This window comes from Paroedura picta, chromosome 6 (assembly GCF_049243985.1).
Source record: "Paroedura picta isolate Pp20150507F chromosome 6, Ppicta_v3.0, whole genome shotgun sequence".
In the NCBI taxonomy this organism is placed as follows: domain Eukaryota; kingdom Metazoa; phylum Chordata; class Lepidosauria; order Squamata; family Gekkonidae; genus Paroedura; species Paroedura picta.
Window position 1 is genome coordinate 41,616,864 of NC_135374.1, and position 25,694 is coordinate 41,642,557.

The 25,694-nt window shown below is 41.5% G+C and overlaps 2 protein-coding genes across 7 annotated transcripts in view; both read right to left on the reverse strand.

The window, feature by feature from the left end:
- Positions 1-1,422: 1,422 nt before the first annotated feature.
- Positions 1,423-17,911, reverse strand: RIOX2 (ribosomal oxygenase 2). 4 transcript variants are annotated; one of them, XM_077342235.1, is made up of 10 exons: positions 17,461-17,911; positions 14,196-14,689; positions 10,335-10,454; positions 9,973-10,101; positions 7,909-8,012; positions 5,285-5,387; positions 3,317-3,482; positions 2,454-2,542; positions 1,950-2,054; positions 1,423-1,856 (listed from the first exon to the last, which is right to left on the reverse strand). In XM_077342235.1, exons 2-10 carry the CDS (start codon positions 14,622-14,624, stop codon positions 1,698-1,700), a joined length of 1,404 nt encoding a protein of 467 aa, XP_077198350.1. In that variant the 5' UTR covers positions 14,625-14,689; positions 17,461-17,911; the 3' UTR covers positions 1,423-1,697. The 4 variants fall into 4 exon arrangements, with proteins under 4 accessions (XP_077198350.1, XP_077198348.1, XP_077198351.1 ...); XM_077342233.1 differs by having other exon boundaries at positions 14,196-14,628; positions 17,461-17,905; XM_077342236.1 differs by lacking the exon at positions 17,461-17,911 and adding an exon at positions 16,303-16,912 and having other exon boundaries at positions 14,196-14,628.
- A 1,231-nt stretch (positions 17,912-19,142) lies between these two features.
- GABRR3 (gamma-aminobutyric acid type A receptor subunit rho3) overlaps positions 19,143-25,694 on the reverse strand; it is a 54,399-nt gene continuing 47,847 nt past the window's right edge. For all 3 annotated transcript variants that reach the window (XM_077342241.1, XM_077342240.1, XM_077342238.1), the window contains one exon: positions 19,143-23,491. In XM_077342241.1, the coding sequence (XP_077198356.1) occupies positions 23,189-23,491 (303 nt within the window). In that variant the 3' untranslated portion in view covers positions 19,143-23,188. The remainder of the gene's footprint in view (positions 23,492-25,694) is intronic.

Consider the following 25,694-nt stretch of genomic DNA (forward strand, 5'->3'; position numbering starts at 1 on the left):
TTATTTGTATAATAATAATGTGCCTCTCCCCAGCTATGCAGCTGCCTTTATTTGTACAGTGAATACCAAAATCACTATGGTCCTCCACCCACTTAGTCATAGTGTGCTACAAATGTGAGCTACTTATGCAGAAAAAGAACACTGTGTAGTCCTGTCAGAGAAAAGATAGTACATTGGTTAGAAGAGTCTAAACTTGTTTTCCCCAAGATACACTTAAGTTTAAAAGGAACATTCAAAAATGCAATTTGGTCTTCTGGAGTCCAAAGAGAAAATAGCAAGAAAACATTCACTATCTTTCTGGATACAGAGGAGCTCTAGGTTATGGGTATACAGATGGTCACTTGGATGTGACCAGTCATTCCCGATGCAATTACTCCTCCAGTGCTGCTGTCATGACTTCCAATATTTCCTTTTAAAGATGCAGTAGCTGGTCTCATTGTTTGCTCTTGATCAAACTAGAAGTGTGCACATACACCCTTGTGCTAGATGGGAAAAGTGCAATCTGCTGAATATTTCCCCCGTATCAAAGGTTCCTTTTTCCACCAAGGCAATTTACCATTCAGAGTAGTATTGGTTTGCTTGGGGAAAACAGACAGAGGCCAAGTTACCCCACATAAGCACTGTAGAGCTGCTCTGAAAAGCTTTAATTTTTCTACAAGCCACTATTCTGTGACTGGAAGAGAAGACTATAGCAGTTATAGCTAACTGCATACCTTTTCCTACCAAAATATTGGTATTCTGAATTAATGGAAATGCCAACAATATAGCAGAAGAAACCCACATGGTGAGTTCATATTTTAGCAGCTTACCCGTGAGGGAAGCTATACCCAAGAGAGGGAAGCTATTCCCACACTGCAGGTGGTACCTGTAAAGGGGGGGGGGAGCTTACAAAAGGGCTCTTATAATTGCATTATAAAAGGAGGATTCTAGTTCTATCATGCTATAAAAGTATTTTGATGGCCTTTATCTTTTTTACAGTTGGAACATTACCTCACATCTAGTGTAGCATAACATCATGATGATCTTGTAAGACAAGTATTGCTCACTATAAGAAACATTTTCTAGAACAAATGAAGCTTATCAACTATTACCCTCAAAATTTTGTGAGAAATGCCAGTCAGAAAATACACTACTGATCAGGGGAATATGCTTCCTACAGAGATCAATAATAGCAAAATATGCTCAGTTTGCTATTTCTCAGTCAAAGTTGAGGTGGCCTTATGTTCACTCATAGTTCTGGAAACTTTCCCCTTGTAACCCACAGCATTTAGTATAGTTCACTTGAAAAAATGTCTAAATCTTTTAATACGGTCATGGCACTCTTCATGTTCACCACAATCACTAGGCAAATTCCCATCCAACTAGGCTTTATAAGTTTCACTGTTGCTCTCATTCTACCTCAAGAAAACAAAAAGTGACCTCTTCCGTTTTTGGGGTTTTTTATTTTTCAGATGAATGTGCTACAGGTCAGTACATGCTCTAAGGCAGTTATTTTATCAGCATACAAAATAACTCCTGAGAGTATTTAGAATACACAATACTGTTCATGTTATATGAAAAAAACCTTCACGAAATTGAGATGTAACATTACTTCCCCTGCACTACAGGCATTTTTAACTTTGGTTGGATCATGCTTTCAGCTTCCCAGTAAAACAGACTAGTAGCTCAAATTGTACAACTTTGGCCACTTTACACCTTCAGATTACTTTAATAAGCAACTCACTCCACAGTGATACTGCCAGGTTTTCTTTCTCTGCATCTGAAGCCAGATTCAGTTCCTTAACACACACGGCATCGCAATTCCATATTTGCTTCAGCGCATCCATATGGGAGAGAGGAAACCGTAACCCATGAGTCTTTAAATTAAAAAAAAAAAGTTATTTGACTAAATAAAGCATTCAACATCTTATTCAAGACACAGGCCCTTATGAACAAATCTAAAGACAAACCTGGGGTATTCCTTCTTCAGCTGTGTCTTCATTCCCCATCATGTGGGCTTCTCTCTTGTTCTTTAAGGAGTGATAAATATAAACCATCTCTTTATGTGCATCATCCTGAGAATCAAGACAGAGGGAGTATATGGATGGATTATCAGTTAAAGCAAATCTGAAGCCCTCTGACACCAACAGAAGATGGAGGCAGAACTCTTACCATTCATCCGGTGTGGGTAGCAACTGCATAAGATTATGCAGGAAACCCTTCAACTAATGTCAGATTTAGTCATTTTTTAAATAAAAATAAAATCTGAAGCCTAGTTTTTAAGTTTCTCCAAAAATATTTTCATCTCATTTCACCTTCACTTGTGAGAACACAGTAAGTGTGTCACTACAATGCCAAAAATCCTAATTGTGTGCCGTGGGATACAACTAAGTCTAAAAATAACACACAGCCATTGTAACAGCAAAAAGCTTTACTGAAAATCTGTTCACTACAGGCATTCTCAGCATACGCACCAAAGGATCTTGATCTGGTTCCACTGTAATTACAGTGTACTCTTTAAACTGTAATCTGATTGTACTGTCAACTTTGGGAAGCTTGCCTCCTAAAAGAGAAAACGTAAATGCATTACTTAACAGTAGGAAATGTTCCACTCTCAGTTATGAAAAGTTATTTCAGTCAGCTCTGAAAATATTTATTTAAAACCTTTGTATGCAAACTTTCTCCCCAAGAAAAATTACTTTTTAAAAAAAGTACATATAAGCTGACAATTCAAAGCAAGCAAGCAGGAAGTGAGTAACGCTACCCCAGACAAAATGGAAAGAACTGTTCACCTGCTGAAGGGGAACAGACTGATCTGCCTGGGGAGGGAATTACCGAATTTCAGTACCAATTTCAGGTTGTTACCAGTGTAGCTTCAGATGACAAGGGTACCTGAAGCAGGGCTTCTGAACATAATCATACCAGTCAAGTAGGCGCAGTTGAAACAAGGCTGAAATAACTGCCTGCATGAGAAATCTAACTGCATGATCACAATAACATCTAAACCATTAATTTCTCATGAAGGATTGCAGACATAATTTCTTCTAGAAATTTCTACTAGACAAAATACATGACTTAATTTTTTTACAGCAATAGAAATAGTAGCTGGAGACCTCTTTTATGGGTATCTCCAGAAATAATAAACCAAAAATAAATTGAGAATAACTTAGCATCTATAAGGGGCCTTCAAACAAATTTATACACATTACTTCATTTGTAGCAAATTGCTCTCATATGACTGATCAATAAATAAATAGTTGCACCACTGTATGAAATGAACTGGTTCCTAACTCTTCAAGGGAAAAACACCAATGGTAAATGTATTAATTTAATTCACCTGGAGCCAAAGAGTCAAAGCTAGTTCCCAAGAAAGGAGGTAGTCTGTTCAAAATGAAATCTTTTTTCATGTCAGATGATTTCAGTTCTCTGCCATTTTCCAGTTGGTCTGCAAGATTTCTCAGGAAGCCACTTAATTTCTTAGAGGATTCAGACAAATCCATTTTCTAAACAAAGAGAAAAGCAAGAGTTAATGTTCGTGCTGGAAATAAGATCATAATTCACTAGAGAAGTTCTAAACTTTTCAGGGTCCCAAGCTATCATGAAATCTGCTGTGTAAAGAAAAGAGTTATCTTAAGGGGTTTTCTGGAACCAGCAAGACCACCTTTGATTTTTTTTATCCTAGGGCCAAACTTTTGGATAAATTAACGATCTTGAATGCAACCAGTTGCCACACTGGAAATAGGGTAGGGAACGGTGATTGAAATTTGCTCACGTACAACATAGCTTGCTTATCATCTGAAATGCTGGCCAAGCTACAGTCCGTAAATATATTAGTTATTCTAGATTAATTCAACCTAAATGTTAACTGGAGATTCTGGGAACTGAACATGTCAAGCAGGTGATTTACCACTGAGCCATGGTCCCTCCCAGAATCCTGGTTCAAATTGTTCATATTGTTCTTAAAATAAGGTAGCCAGATTGTCCCACCTTTGGAGGGACATCTGAGGGCACATGGCAAATGGTACTTATGTTGAAATTTAAAAAATATATATTACAATACTATTTTTGCATTCTATGAAAAAATTGTTGCTCCATCTAGACCAAATTTTTAATCAAGAGCCTCCCCGATCAACGGTGTCCCGCTTTACCAATGTTAAAATCTGGTCACCTTATCTTAAAGGGGAGTAAAAAATTTGTAATTTCTGGAAACCAATACAGGCCTAGTTTCTTTGCCATGCTTTGTTATTATCAAGCCTTCAGCATTTATTATCCTCACAATAAAATCAGAGTCCAGCAGCACCTTTAAGACCAACAAAGATTTATTCAAGGTGTGAGCTTTCGAGTGCAAGCACTCTTCATCAGACAGTCCCCTTAATCATTTTTATCCTCACAGTAACACCTGCAACATCAAGAGACTGTACATTCATTTTTTCCCCTTTAAATCTAATAAAACTGCATTTCGACTACTTCATCTTCTGGCATCTTTCTGAAACAAAATTCTTTATACTTGCTTTGGTTCCTTTTTTAAAGATCTTGATGGACTCTGTTATGTTCCCATAATAAAAAGATCAAGGTAAAGGTAAAGGTATCCCCTGTGCAAGCACCGAGTCATGTCTGACCCTTGGGGTGACGCCCTCCAGCGTTTTCATGGCAGACTCAATACAGGGTGGTTTGCCAGTGCCTTCCCCAGTCATTACCGTTTACCCCCCAGCAAGCTGGGTACTCATTTTACCCACCTCGGAAGGATGGAAGGCTGAGTCAACCTTTGAGCCGGCTGCTGGGATTGAACTCCCAGCCTCATGGGCAAAGCTTTCAGACGGCTGCCTTACCACTCTGCGCCACAAGAGGCTCTAAAAAGATCAAGATAGAGCAACAAAGAAAAATGGAGCTATTACAGTAGAGACCTCAGTTTGCTAGACTGGGACTGGGAACACCCAGGTAGAAATACCCACCCTGTTATGTTATAGGTTGACACTGGGCCAATTACTTTCACATAGTTGCAGAATAGCCTCACAGGGCTGTTGGGATGATAAAATGGGAAAGAAAATACAGCTCTTTTGATAAAGGGCAAGATAAAATGGAAAACAGCAAGACTTAGCAGCCATGCTTTGGTTTCCATCATATGACGGTTTTTTTAACAGCCGTGTAGTATATCACTTCTGCTAATAGTCAAAGCAAAATCCCTTCCAAAAATTAAGCTTTTGAACTCCTAGTAGAAATCCAAGGAATTACTCTGTGCTTTAAATGTATCCCATGAACCTATTCCTCAGCACACACTGTAGTTTCCTCAGCCTTGCATTTTTACCATAAGTAACTGTCTTGGTATGCCCCTCCGAAAGTCAAGGTCGCCCTTTGATGAATCCAGCACAAGTCCAGGAATGACATCCAACAAGAAATCTCTCCAAGAGCTGTTGTGCAAAAGGCATTAAAGAAATCAAGAATGACAAGCAAGTTAAACTGGAGCAATGCTTCCTGTTCAAAATAATCAGCACATGAAAAAAAGCTTCAAGCATCAGGTCCAATGGTCTAACAGCAGCTAGTTCCAGTCACTTATTTAGAAAATTTCAATGCCACCTCTTCAGATATATTCATACAAATCCAGTGGGGGGCCCAGCATAGACCATACAAATAGATGGCAAAGGAGGTTCTATGTGGGCAAGTGCAAAATAATGCACATTGGAGCAAAAAATCCTAATCCTAAACTGGCAGTAACTGATCAGGAGACAGATCATGGAGTCATCCTTATCCATCCATGGTTCCTCTATATATTTGTGAAACAGCCTGGGGGGTAGAACGTGTCCGGCTGTCCAAGCTTGAATAGGGCTAATCAGGGTGCAGCCTGCAAAGCTGCCTGCCCCCTAATTGGCGCTGCCCCTGCAGCTCCCGCCTTCTGTCCATGAACTCTAGCCTCTTTGCTCTCAGATGCACCTCAGTTCCTGGAGCCAGCAGCAGGTAAGGGGAGAGGGCCCTGGGCAAAGGGCCGTGGTGGAGGGCCTGCTAACAAGGGCCTCCTGGCCTGCTGACTGCCTGCTAAGGAGCTCTGTCCCGGGCCTTCTAATGAGCTGGCCAGCCCCCGCCCATCCCACTTGATCCGGCTGTGAGCTGTGGCCCAAAGCCACCTTAAGCTGCCTGGCCAGGGGAGAGGACCCTTTCAAGACCCGTACTTAGGAACGGGCTTTGCAGCTAGTGGTAAATAATTCACTGAGAATGTCAACTCAGTGTGTGACTGCAATAATAATTTTAAAAAGGCAGATGCTATGTTGGGGATTATTAGGAAGGGAACTGAAAACAAATCAGCCATTATCACGCCACCAAGCCTATCGTTGAGACTAGTGTGAGCAATACCTTCAAGTTCTACCATCCATCTTGGACATCCTCCAACTTTTTCCATCCACTCCTCCCCCACCTAATTTTGGGGGCTGTCTTTGATTTATTTTAATTTTGAACTGGATGACAGTATTTGATGCCTTAAACATTTAACACTAGTGCATGATGTTAGTTTAAAATGATTTTATAATTGTATTCTGAATTTAGCACTGAACTATAAACTGTTAAATGTTGTACACCACTCTCAAGGCAACTAGGTAGAGAGAGGGCGATATAGAAATTGAAATATAAATTAAAAATTAAATAAAATCTATGATGTAGCCTCATTTGGAATCCTGTATACAGCTCAGGTCACTGCACCTCAATAAAGGTGCAAAAGGGGGCAAGTAAAATGATTAAGGGGACGGAACACTTTCCCTATGAAGAAAGGTTAAAGAGATTAGGGCTCTTTGCTTTGGAGAAATGACAACTGAGGGGGTGACATGAAAGGTTAACATTATGCAAGAGGTAGAGGAGGCAGAGAAAGTACTTTTCTCTCTCACGCTTCAAGAACTCATGGACGCTCAATTTAATTGAGCAGTACATTTAGAACAGATAAAAGGAAGTCCTTCTCGGTGAGAGTAATTAACAAGTGGAATTCAATGCCGCAGAAAGTAGTGGCAGCTACAAGTATAGCTGCAAGTATCCCCTTCAAGAGGGGATTGGATAAGCAAATGGGACAGTGGCTATTAGTCACAAGATATAGATGGAACACTGGGGCAGTGAGGCTCTGTATTCTTGGTGCTTGGACGGCCACAGTGAGAGAGTTTCCGGAGTTTTGGCCCCACTGGTGGACCTCCTGATGACATCTAGATTTTGGCTACTGTGTGACACAGTGCTGGTCCAGATGGGCCATTGGCCAGATCCAGCATGGTTTCTCTTATGTTCTTATGCTGCCAGGCTGAATGGACAATACTGACTTTGAGGGACCAAGGGTCTAAGCCCTTTGCTCAGATGTTTGTCAACTGTATGTTTTCCCTTTTTAGCCAAAGACTACTTATTCAACAAAATTTGCCAGGGTCCATTAGAGATCACCTGCTCCAATTATATGAAATGTAGAACCCAGACGATAAATAGCTTTATAGGCCAAAGCAAGCACTGTTATTTAGACTGAAGCAACCCATGCAGTCAACTAAGTAAAGGCTGCCTCCTTAACCAGAGATAAAATGTCGAACTTTGTGTCAGCAGGAGTTCCAAGTAGTCAAGAACAGTCCCATGTAATGAACACTATGGAAAAGTCTGGAAATTGAAAGTGCGTGAATCAGCATGCTAATATCCTTGTCTTTCACGACAGAACCAGAAATCAATGAACAGCCATTCTAGACATAACTATCAAATAGCAAGGCATGGTCCAACATGACACCAAGGCTGCAAACCTCTGCCCATGCGTCAAATGCCTAACTGAGCATCAATAAAATACAATGCACAGATACTCATCCAATCAAGCACTTCACAGGATTTCATTTAAAAGCAAAAAGTCAGTAGTTGTTGAGCTTGTGGTTTCCACTGTCACAAAGTAACTGGCAAGAAAACTTCAATAGAAAGGCAAGGGAGAAGACTTACTTGTTCTGATAGGTGCTGATGGTCACATGGGTAGAATGAGACACCCCAGGAGGTGTGTCAGCTTGATGAATGGTTCCTCTTGGAAAATACAACAGATCTCCAGGCTGGAAGAAGTTGGGTGGATGCAAACAGTTAAATTATAACTTGGAATTTTAAAGGGACTACACTACTATGTTTGCAAGTATATTTTAAAACTCTCAGCACCACCCAAAAAGCTGAATCTACCATTCTGATCTGACAGAACCCCCCAATACCATGCACAGCTGTACTCTTGCAGAAGTATTACGTCCCAAAACCTTGTGGCTAAACTTTATATAGTGTTATGATGATATTTCTCCTTCACTCCAGCAATGTATAAATTTGCAGAACAGTCACAAAACAAATATTTACTTTGGACTATATCATATAGTTCTGATCTGCTATGTGTAATACTTTCCACCAGCATAAGGCACAATCTGCTAGTGGAGAAGCCTCTGGCATTGGGAACATGCCTTGAGCCACATTTGGCCAAGCAGAGTTCCAAGATGTATGAAATTCACAATACTATCTCAATTGAATCAGTCTTGGCTACACAACAGCATACACTTAAGCATGATTCACAAGTTATAGCAAACCATGTTTTCCCATAGAAATCAGCCTTGGCATCCTCTACCTTCTCTGTATGCATGGCTCAGAAATCAACTGCATTCACTACAAAGCATAATTTGTTAGGACTGAATGCATCACCTTATTAGTGCAAACCGTGAATTGTTGTTTGAACGTAACAATAGTTTGCAGTGAAAAAAAGAAATTATTTCCAAGTGGGAAGTAAACACACCGATCCAATGACATTTCAGACTCATTCCCATCATGCAACAAAGGACAAAGAGAGGAGAAATGTTACATTTACAAAAATATTTATGTAAAAACGCCACAGTTCTTCAAACTCTTCTATAGGTCTGTTATTCAGTAAACTTGTCAGCTTGGCCATTTTGGATAGTTCTCCAAATTTATCAAGCCAGTCTGTTATTTTTGGTATCTCCTGTTTCCAGATTTTTACTGACACGATTCTTGCCACGATAGTCGCATGAAAAAAGTCTTAGCCTTTCAGAAGATATCTGGCATTATACTTAACATTGCAAGCAGGAATGAAATGGGTGCTAGGGACCTAGAGGACATCAGGAGGTCCAGATCTCTCTCTGTCTGTCTCTCTCTCTCCCTCTTGCTGGGTGTCTGTGTGGCTCGCAGTAGAAGGCATAGCAGGTAATTAGGGCTGGTTTGTAGGAGGGAAGGAGGGCTGGTGTGCAGTTTGGGGCAGCTCTCCCTGTCTGTCTCTCTCCGTCACAGCAGGGGCGGCTCTATCTGTGTCTCTGTCAGCAGCTTGGGGCAGCTCTCTCTGTGTCTCTCTCTGCCTTCCTCGCAGCAGGAGGGATAGGAGGGAATGAGGGGTTGTGTTCAGTCTGGCAGGGCTCTGTGTGTCTTTCTGTCTCTGTCGTGTCTAAGAGGAACGTGGCTAGCATCCAGGGAGGAATGGCGGGAGCTGTAGGGCCAATCTGGGTGCAGCCAAACTCGGACAGCTGGACACGTTCCACCCCCCAGGCTGTTTCACAACTATATAGAGGATCCATGGATAAGGATAACATATAATCAGGATACACAGGAAATTTAATGTTCAACATTTCTTCTAAAATACTATGAATTCAGTAGTGAAATTGGTCTGTATGGTTGTGGTAAACCAGGGTCTGTCCCTTCTTTATGTATGAGAGCTATAGACGCCTGCTCCCATTTTTCTGGAACTGATATTTCTGATGTTTCAATTATGTTATTTACATTTGTTAAATATTTATTGGGTGATATGACCATATACGGTCATGTCAATGCACCCACCCCTGACAAGCTGGCTAACAATGATCCTGGAAGGGATTGGAAGGGGAGGGGCCCTTGGTGGGCATGTAGCAGCTATGCTTGCAAACCATATTTGGCATGATCACATCACTTCTGTGGTTTCTTGAAGACTGTTTCAGGGGGTTCTCAAAGGTTAAAAAGTTGAGAAAAGCTGCTCTAGACACTACATGCATGAAGTACCTTTAATAAGAAGTCATGTGTTGGAGTTCCAATTCTATTCTCACATTCAACATTGTATTCTTGAGCTAGATTTACAGTGGGCTGGTACAGCTGCCAGTGCTTCTCTCCTTCCAGCTGCAAAATAAACACCTGCAAAGAACACAAATCAATAGCACATCAAGAAGCTCCACCACCACTCTACGTTTCTTCCACATTCACCTAACCTCACTGGAGAACAAATATTTGTTGAGTGTTATTTATAAAACATAAAACTATCCTCATAACACTAATAAGTAACAAGGTGTGGATACATACACCGTTCATTGTATAAAACACACACAGTTGTGATTGAGACTTTTTCGGGCAATTTTGTGTCCTCTTACCTCAACATCATCATAGTGCGGAGGCAGGCCTTGGGATCCCGGAGGGGTAATATAAACATTAGATCCAACCAGTGAGCCAAAGAAGCATTCCAATTTCTCCTGGATTCTCCAGAGTTCATCCTTTATTTTAAGGAAATAGAGAGTAAAGCAAGGCAAAACCAATGGCTCTCTCTCTTCCCCCATCACATCTACACTGTGTTCTTCTAAACACATACACCATTGTGGGCTGAGTGGATGACCTGCAAGACACAACCAACAATGCACACAAGCCTCTCCCCTCAACAAGAGTGCCTGTTGCTTACAAATATACTATTTGCAAACCTAACAGCAGGCAGAATCAAATTTGGACCTTATATTAACTTGACATTACTGGAACCAGAAATAAGATTTACAGATCCGTTAGACAAATCTAATCCTGTACAGCATAATGTTCCTGGAGTAAAGAACATTCCATTTAACCCTTTTTCATTTTGATCCATTATTTTTTTCCTCCAGCCAATCTCCCCATTATCTACAGTGAATCATAGAATAATAGAGTTGGAAGGTACCTCATGGGTCATCTAGTCCAACCCCCTGCGCTATGCAGGACATAGTGTTTCAGTTTATTTAACTAATTTCACTATGCAGTTCTGAAAAGAAAGTATTAACTAACTCGTTCATGAGAAAGCTGAATGGAGGGAAGTGCCATGGTTCAATGGGTAGATTCTCTGCTTGACATGCAAAAAGAAACAGATCCAGGTCTACAGTTAAAACTGGATCAAGTCTTGATTGATGTGAAAAACCTCTACCTGAGATCCTGAGGGGTGTTACCACTCAGGAGTAGATGGTATTTACTTCCACAGACCAAGAGTCTCACTCAGTGTAAGGCAACTTCATATGTGTTCATGCAAATTGGGGAAAAATATTTTAGGCAATTTATATAGAGAGTTTAACAGTGTATTTCCAGTAAATTACAGTATATGCCTTTGCAACATGCGAAATAAAGTAGATATGCATCAATATAGCTGTGGTCATCACGCAACCCAGAAAATAATTGTATTCTTTATTTGTGGCACACTTTCTCTTCACTGGCAGATCAAGCCACTTAGAAATGTCAGAATCATATTAAGCAAGAGTTATACTTTACACAAGTCAAAGATATTTAAATTTTCCTGGAAACAATTCTTGAACTTGTCCATTTTTTTAAAAAGTATTAACAGCTGGTGAGCTTCCACTACCAGGTATGACAATTTCTTCTAAAGATTCAAGTACCATACTAACCTGATCCATTCTTCCTCTTACATTATGGTAAATAAAGTTATCATGTACACCCTGTAGCTTCCTAATACTTACAATGAACATCAATCTAGTAAACTAGGTATACAATGTATCATTTCCCAGAATTTCTAAAGCAAAGCAAGATTTAATAAATACAAAGCAAAGCAAGATTTCAAATAATAAGCAATTAAACATCAATGAGAACATCTGAAGCAACTTTTGTAATCACAGCCGCCCCCCACCCACTGATACAAACTAATTAAACTTTTGGCATGTTAAATGTTTACGGAAAAAAGAAAACCTGTACATCAAATTAATGTCTTACTACAGAATTTGAAAACTGTACCTATAGACAAGCTCTATTGCATGATATTAAGTCCCCATGTATCAATTTGTTGATGATCATATCTTAGCCAACATAATCACAGCAGTGTGTGTCCAGAAGGAACAATTAATTAGCCAATACAGAAACTGAGCAATTTCTTTTTTTGAGAAATATCTCCAAACTCTTTTCCAGCTAGGCCAATGAAAATCATACATAACACCGAACCCACATGGAGAGTAAGCACGTGAGCTCCCAAGGCCTTAATTAAGTATATGCCTGCATTACCTCAAAATTACAATTACAAAAGCTACCATAAAATAAAGGCAGCTTATACACTGCCTTTCCCTTCGTTTTCGCCCTGCATTCCCCTCAGCTGTATTTTTCTCTTCTGTATGCCAACTCACTTTCACTTTGCAGGTGTGTTGGCTTTCATTGTGCTTCTACATGGATTTATCTACCTTCAGAGCTCAGTTCATTTCCTATTGCTGTATCTCCATTTCTTTTTAAAGTACTATTGCCCCATTTCCCCCCTTTCTTGGCTCCAAAGCTGAAGGAAATAATGAAGCAGAAATGACTCCATTGGATTTTCTCCCCTCCCCTAAGGAGGCTACTCCACCCCAACACTGTGCCAGTCTCTGCTCACTGGTCAGTTTCGGGCCTCTGCTCACTGGTCAGTTTTGATACTGTAAGGCAGTGGTCCCCAACCTTTTAATCACCAGAGACCGGTCAACGACAATTTTACTGAGGCCCAGGGGGGTAGTCTTTTGCCGAGGAACATCGCTGCTGCCACCTGAGCCCCTGCTCCACTTGCTTTCCCGCTAGCGCCCCTGACTTCTGCGCAGTGCCACGCTGAGGAGGAGCCCCAGCCATGCCAGCCGCTGGAGAGCACAAAAGGTGAGCTGGCAGCAGAGTGGCAGGGCAGCCCCTGAGGCAGCAGCCAGGGAGGAGGGCGAGGAGGAGCTGCGGCCCGGTACTGACTGATCCATGGACCGGTACTGGTCCCCGGACTGGGGGTTGGGGACCACTGCTGTAAGGAAAGAACAGTCTTAAAGCTTATTTCACTTCTAGATTTCCATTATAGTGGAAGGTTTTCCTGCCTTCATCTTGTCTAAGCTGCAATACTGAATAAGCAGTTATTTTGTTTTATAAGCCCCCACCCCACCTTGTGATAATCAGGGTTCAGTGTTAGTGTCAGAAATACAGATGAGCCTCTCTTGTCTATAGCTGCTCTCCTTCCTCCCGACATGCACATCATACAGTGGGTAGAAGGATTAAGAAATATTCCCAAGGATGCTATCTGCCCTTCCCCTCCCAGTCTGCCAGGTTTTTTATTGAAAAATTAAGGTAACTTTGCACAGTCTGATTTCTGTTGTTGATTTTGTTTCAACTATTTTAGTGAAACATTGAATTGCTACTTGTTTTTGTTTTTTTAAACACATCAGAGAAAGCTTCATCTACTGCTGATATGTTCCAGAATACAACAGATTGTTTTGCTCAATCAATAAGACATTAGTCTGAGGATCAGAGCTTTATGAGTTCTAATCTAGCTCAATTTTCTGCTCAAAACTGGTCTCTGGGAAAAGTTGCAGGGACTGATAAAGCGGGTTGTAGTCCAGTAACACCAGTTTTAGCAAGAATGTAGAGATGTTAACACTGCTGCATTCTCAATAAAGGGTTTTCTTCAAGAGAAGACTGTTTATTGATGCAAATTGGCCCAACTCTCACACTAGCTCTGAGTGTAAACTTTTTTCCCTCACAGAATTGGTGATGATAATTTTACATTTTTTGCTCTGTTTGGAAAACATGAGCTTTTCAAAAGTTTTAAAAAGCAAAAATTCAAAGAGGCTCATTTATAGTTCTGACACTTAACACTGATTCTCACAAGAGGGGCTTATAAAACAAAATAAATACTTATTCAATACTGAATCTTACACAAGATGAAGGTGGGAAAGCCTTCCACTAAAATGGCAATCTGTAAATGAAAGAAGCTTTAAGAAGCTTTCCTTACAATTTCAAAAGGCACCCCCTGTCTGAAACTGACCAATGAGCAGACACCAACCAGCAGCACACAAAAAAGGAAGAAAAAATCTCAGCAATCCAGTTGTTCTCATTCGTATGCAGAGTTAAACTCTGCAATTTGGAGGAAAAAAATCAGATAAAGAAGATGTGTGTAGGATGCAGGTACAGGATGTGAATTAAAGGGATACTGGCTTCAATTCCATGATAAGCAAAATTTAGCTGTGCATGCAGAAAGCGCCAGAGTAACTACAAAAACTCACCTTGAATCGCTGTGGTTGATGAAACTGTATTGTAGCTTTTTTCTGATCAAAATCTTTCTTTAGCTGTGCGTAGTTGATTTTGCCATCTTTGTTAAAAATCTTCTTTTTACCATTCACACATCTGCAGACATTAATATCCCTTCCGTAACATAAACCCTGACTGGTTAGGCATTTCAGGTCATTTAACTGAAATAGAGACTGATAGCAGGATGCCATGGAGGGGTCCTCTCTTTTAAGAATCAGTGGCTTCTGTTCCCAGTAGTCTCTGAAAAATTCTTCTTGTTTGATGGGAAAGATCAAGCTCTCAAACACTCTTTCTGGATGGTCACATTTCATAAGCAAAGGGCATGCTGTTTCTACTTTTGCTTGTTTGCATGGTGTCTGGTGTTCCTCCACTGTTCGAGTCTGTCTCCTTGCTTTCTTGGGCATGATTCTGTACAAGTAACCCAGAAATTATCAGTGCAATTCTATGCATGTTTAGCTTAGAAGTAAACCTGAAATGAATGGAATGAAGTGAGTATGGACAAAATTGCAGGTTATGCTGAGACTGTTTCACTGATCCAACAGAATCTGCTTCTAAATAAGCACAGGATTAGAATGTCTAGCCATAATGTTTAAACACGACCAGCGAGAATGGCATCTTACTGATGCCAGTGGATCTCCAAATTTAGGACTGAAGTGCCTGTTAGTAGCATTTTATAAATTAAAACAATATAGTAAAATATACAAAAAAGGAAAGACAATATGCAACCCTATGAGATATATTACCTCCAAATATCCATAGAGAGCAAAGGTGTGCAGAAAGCTGCACTGTCTAGCAAAATTTAAAACAGTCTACATAAACACAGATGCAAGTTCCACAAACTTACAAAGTTCATGCAACTTACTCATACTGGATTTCAGCATTAATTTCCCAAGGATTGTTCAGAGAATTAGAGCAGGCAGAGGCCCTTCAAATATTTAAACCCTGAAGATAGTTTCCCAGCCTTTTGTTTTAGACAATGGACCCCCCACTAAAAGATCTATAGCACATTTGAGGGGAAGTACCTGAGGCAGTACGCAAGTGATGCATATTTAAGACAAAAATTTTAAAGTGCCATTCCTAGACACTGGAAAGTTCATACACACTCTTTACTCAAGTACTCCAACAGAAAGAAACGATTTTCAAGTGTAAGAGGCCACTGAACCCCCAAAGTTCAATTCCACTACAAATACATGACAATGATGTCAGTTCCTGTGTTCCATGCAAAGTGAAACACTGAATGATGTACATTTTCATCTGCATCACCTTTAACTAGTTATTACTGCACACGTTAAAGCCCAAGGTGTGTTTTTCTGCCAAGGCTAGTCTTCTAGGTTTCTGAGATGCTGTCTGGGGGGAAAACACCTGAATAAAATCTCAGCAGAGTCACCTCAGCAGCATTTTGAGCCCTTGTTATCAGATTGCATATCTTTGGCTCTGAGATGAAGCTTTTAAAATGCTGGTCTATCTGGCTCCTGTAGCTCCCATGACATGTTCTACGACAATAGTTGCTTGGGATCCTCCACTAACCTTACCCCGCTCTCTGCTGGAGAAGCTCTGCTTATTTGTTAGCTGGTTTCAGCCACAGAGGTCGTGTTAATGCTGCCATTATGTAAAGCATTCTGAGATCCTTTTGGAAAATTCAAAGATGCTGTGCACACGTCACCCTTATGCCATTTAGCCACCTCTGCAACCCCCTGGGCAAGGAAGGTAATGTATAAAACATTATTTCCCTTTCCTGCCTGCTACATCTTGGACTAAATATTTTAACAAGGTACCACTTTATGCTCCCTTCCTTTCCTGGTCAAAAATTATTTAAGAAAATTGGGAGAAAATAGGCAAATGTACAATGACAGTGGTGGAGACCTGGAATGTTCTTCTCACATACATTTGAGACTTAGCAGATCTAAATGCCATAAAATAAAAGTAAGTGGAGATCGGTGGTGCATATCTCTGAAATGTTCTTGACTGATAATGATCTTTATTTTCTATGGGAAATTGGCAATGTGAAATAAGGCCGAACTTTAAAAAGAAGGGAGTGCTCATTCCTTCAGGTTTGTAAAACATCACATTAGTGACACTTACAGAAACTCTGTACATTTGTAGATGGCTGGCTGAGGCTTGAAAGAAAACGTCACAGATGAGCTGAGATTTGAACACCCCGCATTAGTTCAAGAGCTATTTCTGCATTCCCACAGCTGACTTTAAATATCTGTAAACATTGCCAGTAGTAGTGCACCTCTACAAGGCCTGTTCACAGGAGACAAATCCAGGGAAGTTACATGGAATATGGGAAGGCACCAATGAGTGTTCTGCTGAATGCCTGCAAGGAAACTACGTGCTTACAGCTGTACATGTAGAGTGCTCTCTCTCTTTGTAAGATAAGGAGTCCTTTGTAGAGAGTCAGCATGAAACTATGGTTAGTGCATCAACTAGGACCCTGGCTCGAATACCTACTCTGACACAGAAGCTCTCTGGGAGATGAGTCAGTCATGGTCTCTCAGCCTAGCAGCCTATCACAGGGTCATTGTGAAAATAAAATGGAGACAAGCATGGCAACATAAGCCACACGTGGGGTGATATAAAAATCTCAATAAATACTGTGCATGCATAGTACATGCAGATGGCTAGCTGAATGCATCAGAGTAGGGTTGATGTCACAGTCACATCCCCCCCCACACACACACACACACACAATTTGCTCACACTGGACTTCCTCTAAACTGCACTTCCAGAGACGCTTTAATCATTGTGGACAGGTTGCAGCGTCAATTGCATGAGAAAAAGGAAAAACAGCTGTCTGGAAAGCCCCCGATGAGGTGGATATTTCACCCCATCCTGCATACCTTCTTGCCCCCAAGACTTCTTGCCCACCTTCACCTCCCCGGCTACATGCTTTCCCCTTTGAAAGTGCCAACAGGCTCCACGAATACAGCAAAAGCACCAGCCACCCTGCCCTGGGACGCGTGTGGGCCACGCATTCGACCAGGTTGAAAGAGGCTAGGGACGGGGGTGGGGGGAGAACATTTACTGGCGTCTGGAGCGCAAGAGAGAGGTGCCCGGAGGACCTGCACTAGTCGAAGTCCCTAATGGCGACAAGCGCCGTTCCCAGCGTGAGCGGCGGGGCCTTGGGGTGGCAGAAGGGCACCCGAGCAACGTGGTCGCCCTCTAGACATGGCGTGGGCGGGAGCCCTTCATCCCAGGCCGCGCGCAGAGCTCCGCCCCCCCCCCCCCCTTACAAACCTGCCAGCGCTCAGCCGGGGGTGCGCACGTGGACTGCCGCGTGCGCAAAAGCCGGCTGCTCCGCGCTTCCTCCGAGGCGGAGAAACAGCGTCCGGGGAGGGGCTGGCCTGATGCGTGGCCCTCTCCAGTCAGCGCCGCGTGCTCCCTTGCTAGAAGGGACTTGTTGCTCGCTCTCCCGTCTGCGGAAGGGGCGGAGAGGGGCGGTTGCCGGCGCAGAATCCGTCCTTGGGCGCGGGTTGCCGCCTGTTCCTCCTTAGCGAGAGGGAATCTGACGAGCGGGCGAATCTCTGCCTCCTCTGCCGCTCTTTAAAAGTATCCATTCAAGTGGGCAGCCGGGTTAGTCTGAAGTTGTCCGACTACATTTGAGTCCGTTGGCACCTTTAAGACCAACAGAGCTTGGTTCAAGGCGTGAGCTTTTGTGTGCAGACACTCTTCCTCCGGAATCCTGGAAGGGACAAAGGCGGCGACGTTGGCCTGCACCCGTGGGGCGGGAAGCCTCTAACGCCTTTGTCTTGCGCGCGTTCTGTGCCTCTCACCTGGTCACCTTCCCCGTGTTCAGGATAGGTAGATGAGCCCAAAGCCCCCGGAGAACCCTCACTGATCTTCGCTGGGTGGAGAACTGCCCGCTATAGGCCTATCTGCTCTTTAAAGCTTGTTTAGCTTTTGACATTACTTAAAACGTAGTTTTAGTAAAAAGGACAAGTAGTATGTGCGTAGGCTGGTCTGAGAGGCAGCTGAGGCTTTAGGGAAAGTGCTGTTGCGTTGGTGCTGACAGTAGCACAGCTTGCTTGCATCGTGATTTGCCTAAAAGTTTCCTGGCTCGAGATTTGAGGACGGAATAAATAAACTCGGAAAGTATTGTGTAATAAGAATAGTAGAACACGCATCCGTGCTTAACTGTAACGTGTTTATTCTTCAAAGAAAGCTTCCTTCAAGATCCATTCAGGTGGGTAGCTGTGTTGGTCTGAAGTGACAACAAAATTTGAGCCCACTGGCTCATAGCAAAAAATTTTTTAGTAAAGGTAGCATGGGAAAGCATTATAAGTGTATGCAAACTGGGGGGGGGGGGAAGCCCCTAAATACAGATAGCTGAATATGTATACATTAATGCTGTGTGATCTGGTTACAGCTTGTTTTACCTATTGGGGTATTTAGTTCTCTGACAAATTACATCATGTAGAATTCAAGTGAGGAAGTTGAGTCTGCCTGTTGAAGGATTCTGAACAGATGTATTATGGCATAAATGTCTGTGGTATTAAAATTTTAAATGTGATTAAAAGTTATGAAATATTTGTATCAGCAATCTGCTAACTGAGGCATAGTAGCTGCACAAAACTTGAGTCACTGTCTGCAAATGTATGCATATTTGGGGGTGTTGAAAATGGTGAGTCTTTCAGGTAAAATAGGATCAGACAGCATTGCGTGCCCTAATTACAGGAATGTATTTCCAATCCAGCATAATGTAGACTAGTGTCATAGTCACATTAGCACAAGCGTGTTTTGGCAAATACATACATTGTGCTCTAGCAGTCTTTGTACAGTTTTATGTTTCCCAAAAATTTGTATTTAGTATCCTCTCTACTGGAAGCCTAATCGTTGTTAATCATAAAAGTGACAATACACATATTAGAAGGTGCCTTTTATTTTTAGCTCACTAGTGAGTAAATAAAATATGCCACATTACAAGTATCTCCATTTTTATATGAAATAAATTTCATATTTGATATTGTAAGGTACAGTACTCCGGAGCAGTTCTAATAAAGTCCATGGGTTTCCTCAGCATTTGTAATATAGTGATTGCAGCCAAGAAGTGAGGAAGTCAGACTGTATCCCTGTCCTGGTGATTTCCTGTGTTCCTTCGGCAGCCGCTGTCATTGGATAGTATTTCCTGCTTTGGCCACTGCCAATCTCTACCCTCTGCAGTCACCAATCCCCCCCCAAAAACCCCAGAAAGCTCTTTTAAAGTTGGTAATTAATATATATGTGCAGTAATTATATGTCAGCTTCCATTCTAAAAGCGCTCTAGTGATAGAGAGTCGTAATTACAGAGGACTTGGGCAGGGAAGATGGTGGTGAGAGGAGTAGGACCTGAAAAAAAGACACCTTTTTGTGCAGTGCAACTGATACGTTTGCCCCAAAAGAGCATGAAACATGGGAACAATTGTAGCAAAGTGAAGGAAAAAATGGATGATTAGGGAATGATGTCCAGCAACCTGCACACACTCTTAATTTAGATACAAAACTGGAGCAAAAGCTCCATGCGGATGCAGCCTGAATTAATTTGAGTAAACAGACAACTATATCATATTTGTTGACACATGTTTAATACCCAAGAAGGATTCTTGGTATTTCCCTGAAGCAAGCACATACACAATTCAAACATGGTGCCCAAAGAAGTATTGAAATCAACACAGCAGCAGGATTACTCATTCATGCAAAAGGGCTTCTGTAACACTTCACATCTATTCAAAGCTATTGTGAGGAACATCAATACTACTATTGTTCCATTGCTTTTCCCTTTCCTGCTTAGCAACGTGTGACAACAGCTTCCTTATAACCTTTCTAATTATGGCAACATTCGTGGTATGTTTGTTTTACTTATAAAATTCATTTTTATACCACCCTTCCCTGCCTATTGTAAACTGTAAAAAAAAAAGTATTAAAACAATGTAACGTGCAGTTAAAGCATGTTAAAGGACCCTGGGATGTAGGAGACATTAGATCAGATCCCTGGCATTGGAAGAAGAATTCGTTTTTATACCCCAAAAGGAGTCTCAAAGCAGCCTAAAATCACTTTCCCTTCTTCTCCCGAAAGCAGGCACCCTGTGAGGTAGGTACTGCTGCTGAGAGAGCCCTGAAATTCTCTATGGGAACAGCACTACCAGGGCTATGACTAATCCAAGGTCACCCAGCTGGGTAGAATGAAACCCAGCTCACCAGATTAGTAGCCGCCACTCTTAACTATACAGCAAACTGGCTCTCCCATTCAGCTTTCCCATTTGAAATTGCTTGTGCCCTCAAGAAAGTCTATTAGTCTACTTTCTTCAGCCCAAGAAATAGTCCTTTCATCTGTGAATTACTTTCCTGAAGCTATGCATTTGACACTCTTTAAAATTTGAAATATGTGAAATTCTTCAGGCTTTTGATTATACTTTCTATTTTACTAATGCTGACCAGTAATTGTGCTGGCCTTTAAATTTTGTTTTAATTCCTACTTATTATGTTATTAAATTGTATTGAAGTTTTTTTTTTTTTAATATCTTGCTATGAACCACTTTGGAAGCAGGTTGAGAGATGGTATAGATTTTAAATGAACAGTGGCAGCCTCAGAAATTCAGTCAGGAAATGGGAGAAATAGTACTGCTTTTAGCATTGTAGTTCCAGTCCTGTTAAGATACACACACACAGCTTCGAACCCTTAATGTGTTAGGAGATCTAATCCCTTGTGTTAAGTGTAGTTTGGCCCTCAATGTCAACCTATTTTATAGCAAATTAGGAAGCTACCTGAGTTAAAGGTCCCAACTTAAATGGGACAACTGGATATATGTTTTTCATATATGTTTTTCATATATTTTCATAATCTTCCGCCAGTCCCCACAAAAGAGGTTAGTGGAAGGTCAGAGAAAAGGGTTAAGCAGCCCATTCTACTTCTACTGCCAACACCCTGCCATGGTGACACTTAAATCCTCAAGATTTTAAAAATCTCACACAAGTTTTAAATATCTTACACAAAGACACACCTTCATGCTGCACCACCATTGAGTGCAATTCTCTGCACAATAACCCAGAACTATATGCCACTAACACTAGTGGCATTTACTTCTAATCACATACATAGGATCATACTATAAAGTCCTGCTTCAAATTCTAGTGATGATGATATTGATACTGTTTTGCATTGTTTTAATGCATCATAGTTCAGATATAATTGCTACTAGAGGTTTTGGGGGGGGGCATATTTAGGGGCTATGACCCTTGATCTAAAATTAGTACTCATCAGTCATTCATAGAATAATAGAGTTGGAAGGGACCTCATGGGTCATCTAGTCCCAATCCCCTGCACTATGCAGGACACTCACATCCCAATTGCTCATCTACTGTAACCTGCCACCCCTTTGCCTTCACAGAATCAGCCTCTCTGTCAGATGGCTATCTAGCCTCTGTTTAAAACTTTCCAAAGATGGAGAACCCACTATCTCCTGAGGAAGCCTGTTCCACTGAGAAACCGCTCTGTCAGGAGCTTCTTCCGGATGTTTAGATGGAATTTCTTTTGAATTAATTTCATCCCATTCATTCTGGTCTGTCCTCTGGGGCAAGAGAGAAAAATTCTGCTCTATCCTCCATATGGCACCCTTTTAAATACCTGAAGATGGTTATCAGATCCCCTCTCAGTCGTCTCCTCTCTAGGCTAAACAGACCAACCTCCCCCAACCTTTCCTCATACATCTTGGTCTCTAAACCCCTCACCATCTTTGCTGCCCTCCTCTGGATACGTTCCAGTTTGTCAACATCCCTTTTCAACTGGGGTGCCCAAAACTGAACACAGTACTCCCAAGTGAGTAGAGCAGAGTAAAGCAGTACCATCACCTCCCATGATCTGGACACAATACTCCGTTTGATACAGCCCAAAATCCCATTTGCCTTTTTAGCCACTGAGTCACACTGCTGACTCATGTTCAATGTATGGTCTACTAAGACTCCTAGATCCTTTTCGCACATGCTATTGCTAAGACAAGTCTCCCCCATCTTATATTGGTGTATTTGGTTTTTCCTACCTAAATGCAGAACTTTACATTTGTCCCTATTGAACTTCATTTATTCAGTTTAGCCCACTTCTCGAGCCTATCAAGATCATCCTGCATTCTGTTGCTGTCTTCAGTTGTATTTGGTACCCCTTCCAGTTTAGTATTATGTGCAAATTTAATAAGTATCCCCTCTAATCCCTTATCCAAATCATTTATAAATATGTTGAATAACACAGGCCCCAGGACAGATCCTTGGGGTACACCATTCTTTTCTAAGAAGATGCTGAACCATTAACAAGTACCTTCTGGGTACGATTTGTCAACCAGTTATTGATCCACCTGACAGAATTAGGATCCATACTGCAACACATCAACACCTATTTAAGAGTTAGGTAGAGTATCAGAATCTGGCCTACATTCTGTGTCTTTAATAGTGTATAATGTGCACCAACCCAGCCAGTATCCTTTATAAGTAGTCAGTTTGTACTTTTTCATGCAATCAGAATTCGCTTCTTGAAAATAATGGAAGGTTTGACTTACAAGTGGTGGGACAACATAGGCAAGGGTAGGGATGAATAGCTGCTGCATCCATGAAGACAGGATAACATTGGCAGTGTTATAAATTGTATTGTAAACTATTCAGCAGCATCGCAGGAAACCTTATGTAACTGCAGCCACTAGAGTAACTGTAGAAGTATCGTACTGCTGTGCAAGGCAACACAATTGGAAAACCACTTATTAAGAAATGTGGAGAGTCACTGGGACTTCCTTTTCAGTTAATAAGTTTCACAGTTAGGAAGAATATCGCTTCTTTGTTATCAGATTCTCTTCTTCAAACTCTGAATTATCTCCTGCATGGATTGTGGCATGCACGCTTTAACATTTATTAATCAAATTTACAGGCCGCCACTCCCAACCTGCTGGCTGAAGCATTTTCTGATGTGCTCAAAATGTGCAAAAATACCAGTTACAGTTCTTTTTGTTCATATATACAAGCCCCAGTAAAAAAAATTGAATATGATGTATACAATAGGAAATATTATCCTGGAATATGTGTCAATGACATGATTGTTTTGCAGAATAATTCTGCCCACATTCCCTTTCAAGGATCTTTTCCTCTTTATGCGAGGTTCATCCAGATTGCTGATACTGGGTGTTCTTCCTCGCGTTGAACTCTCTTCGGAATGGACAGAATAGGAGGTCAGGTCAATATCAGTGTCGGTGTCATGATAGCAGCCATCAAATGCCATTGCTTGCACTGCGTCAATGTTATATGTTCCAGCAGCCTAAGAACAAAAAGGATTATTATTGGCTGGAGAAGAGGAGTTTGGGGTGCTGGTGCAATTTCAGCTGTCATCTGACTATATGTAGGGTTTTCTTTTCAGTGTTTTCTTGTTGGAAATAGATAACAAGCAACGGTGTCTTGATGAGTAACACTAAGGCTACAGTCCTACCTAGCTTGCTGGGGGGTAAAACGGTAATGACTGGGGAAGGCACTGGCAAACCACCCCATATTGAGTCTGCCATGAAAACGCTAGAGGGCGTCACCCGAAGGGTCAGACATGACCCGGTGCTTGCACAGGGGATACCTTTACCTTTACCTAGTCAGTATTTCTAATTGAACCAATGTGGATCTTTTTTCTCAGTAAACATTCAGTGTTTTGCTTTGCATAAATGCTTTCATATGGAATGCTTTACTTATGAATGTTGTTAAATATAAAGTACATGAGTAGTTAAAAGAATTTACATTCTTGCCAATTAAATTTTTCATTCTAATTATAGATACTAGAAATACAAACACCACCCTAATGTAGGGAAATGTTCTAAAATCCACTGTTAGCATTTTTCATGAATAATGAAAAGGGCTTGTTAAAACAAAATGTCTGGCTGCTGTGAGGATTTATGTGATGTCATGTGACCATAGCATTCTGGTCCAGAGAGAAACCGCCAGGAAATCTGTTCTGTACACATCTCCCTTTACAAAAGATAAATAGAATCATAGAGTTGGAAGGGGCCATACAGGCCATCTAGTCCAACTCCCTGATCGATGCAGAATCAGCCTAAAGCACCCATGAGAAAGTTGGATACCAATTCATTAACATATCAACAGACAGCAAGGTGCAGATCTCCAGTGAAGCAAAGAAATGATTGAATGATGCCTTGTCCTTAAGAAGAATGATATACAGGCAACCAATGATAGCAGTTTTGCTGCAACAGTACACTGGAAGATTTATGTACCAGGGTGACTTGATACTATATAAGAAAATAGGAAAGGTCCAAACAAACAGTAAGGCACAAATGCATGCACATGGAATAATGCATTTTAACTCCACTTTCAATGCACTACAGTGATAATTTTCAAGTTGATTTTGTTGCAAAGTGGATTGAAAGTACATTGTTCGGTTTTAAAGTGATGTAGGTAAGTATCAATGGGAAGGGAAGGGTTCTTTTTCCAGGGTGGGCAGATAAGGCAGAATGGATTATTGGGGCCTGGATTCATGAAAACCAAAGAGGCAAGAAGATCAAAAGGGGCCCTAACTGGGAGTAGCTAGGTGGAAGAGTAGTGTGAACAGAGACTGAAGTCAAAGCTCAAGACTCCAAAGAACTAGGTGTGATGGCCGTTAAACAATTCCAAGTTCCATCAGCATTCAGTTGCCTCATGTCTACCTAATAGTCAACACAGTCACAGCACAGACCCTACAAAGGAAAGCTATTGCACACTATTAGTTGGATTCAAATAATTGTGAACAGCTTGCTCACAGAATGTCTCTTTCCCTGCCTATATATTCATATTGCAGCCTAGGGATGGGCACAAACCTAAAAATGGTGGTTCAGTTCATTTTGGAGTTCAGGGCCACCCTCAAATTGAGCCAAATGAGCCCCACCCAAAGCACTCCTGGCAGTTTGGTTTCCTAGGCCCATTCTGCACACATAGGATAATGCACTTTCAATGTGCTTTGGCAGCTGGATTTTCCTGTGCGGAACAGGAAAATCTACTTCTAAAGTGCATTGAAAGTGCATTATCTATTGTGTACAGACTAGGCCCTATTTGTCCTAGCCAGGTGCCCTGGCAGAGATTGCCCTAGAAAGGATCTCCCTTCACCCTTTCTCTGGCATAGCTCACCACAGCCATCAAAAAGGGGGCAGGAATCACCCTAGAAAGAACTCCCATCTTTCTTCTGGCCCCAAACCACTGATCTGGAAAGAAGAACTCTGTATCTGATAGCCCACAGCTAGGCCAGTGAGGAGAGCTCTCCCTGGTTGCTGTCTCATGCTTCTTCCTGCAACCCCTTTAAACCAAGCTGCATGAGGGAGACCATAGCTGAGACAGCAGGGAAAGTACTCCCTGACTGTTGGTTAAATGGTTCCAAGCCATTTAAACTAAACAGCTGACTGGCAGGGAGCTCCCAGCCTCTCAACTGTTTATCTTTAAGAGCAGAACGCAGGGGTAAATCCCTGCATTCTACCCTTCACAAAAGGTCTCGAAGA

What these genes read in the sequence shown, in the direction of transcription:
- RIOX2 (XM_077342235.1), bottom strand. Translation starts at nt 14,624, where the DNA reads ATGCCCAAGAAAGCAAGGAGACAGACTCGAACAGTGGAGGAACACCAG. An exon ending in AACCAGATCAAGATCCTTTG is followed by an intron (nt 2,055 to 2,453) that starts GTGCGTATGCTG and finishes CTTGATTCTCAG; the next exon opens with GATGATGCACATAAAGAGAT. An exon ending in CTGAAGAAGGAATACCCCAG is followed by an intron (nt 1,857 to 1,949) that starts GTTTGTCTTTAG and finishes TTTAATTTAAAG; the next exon opens with ACTCATGGGTTACGGTTTCC.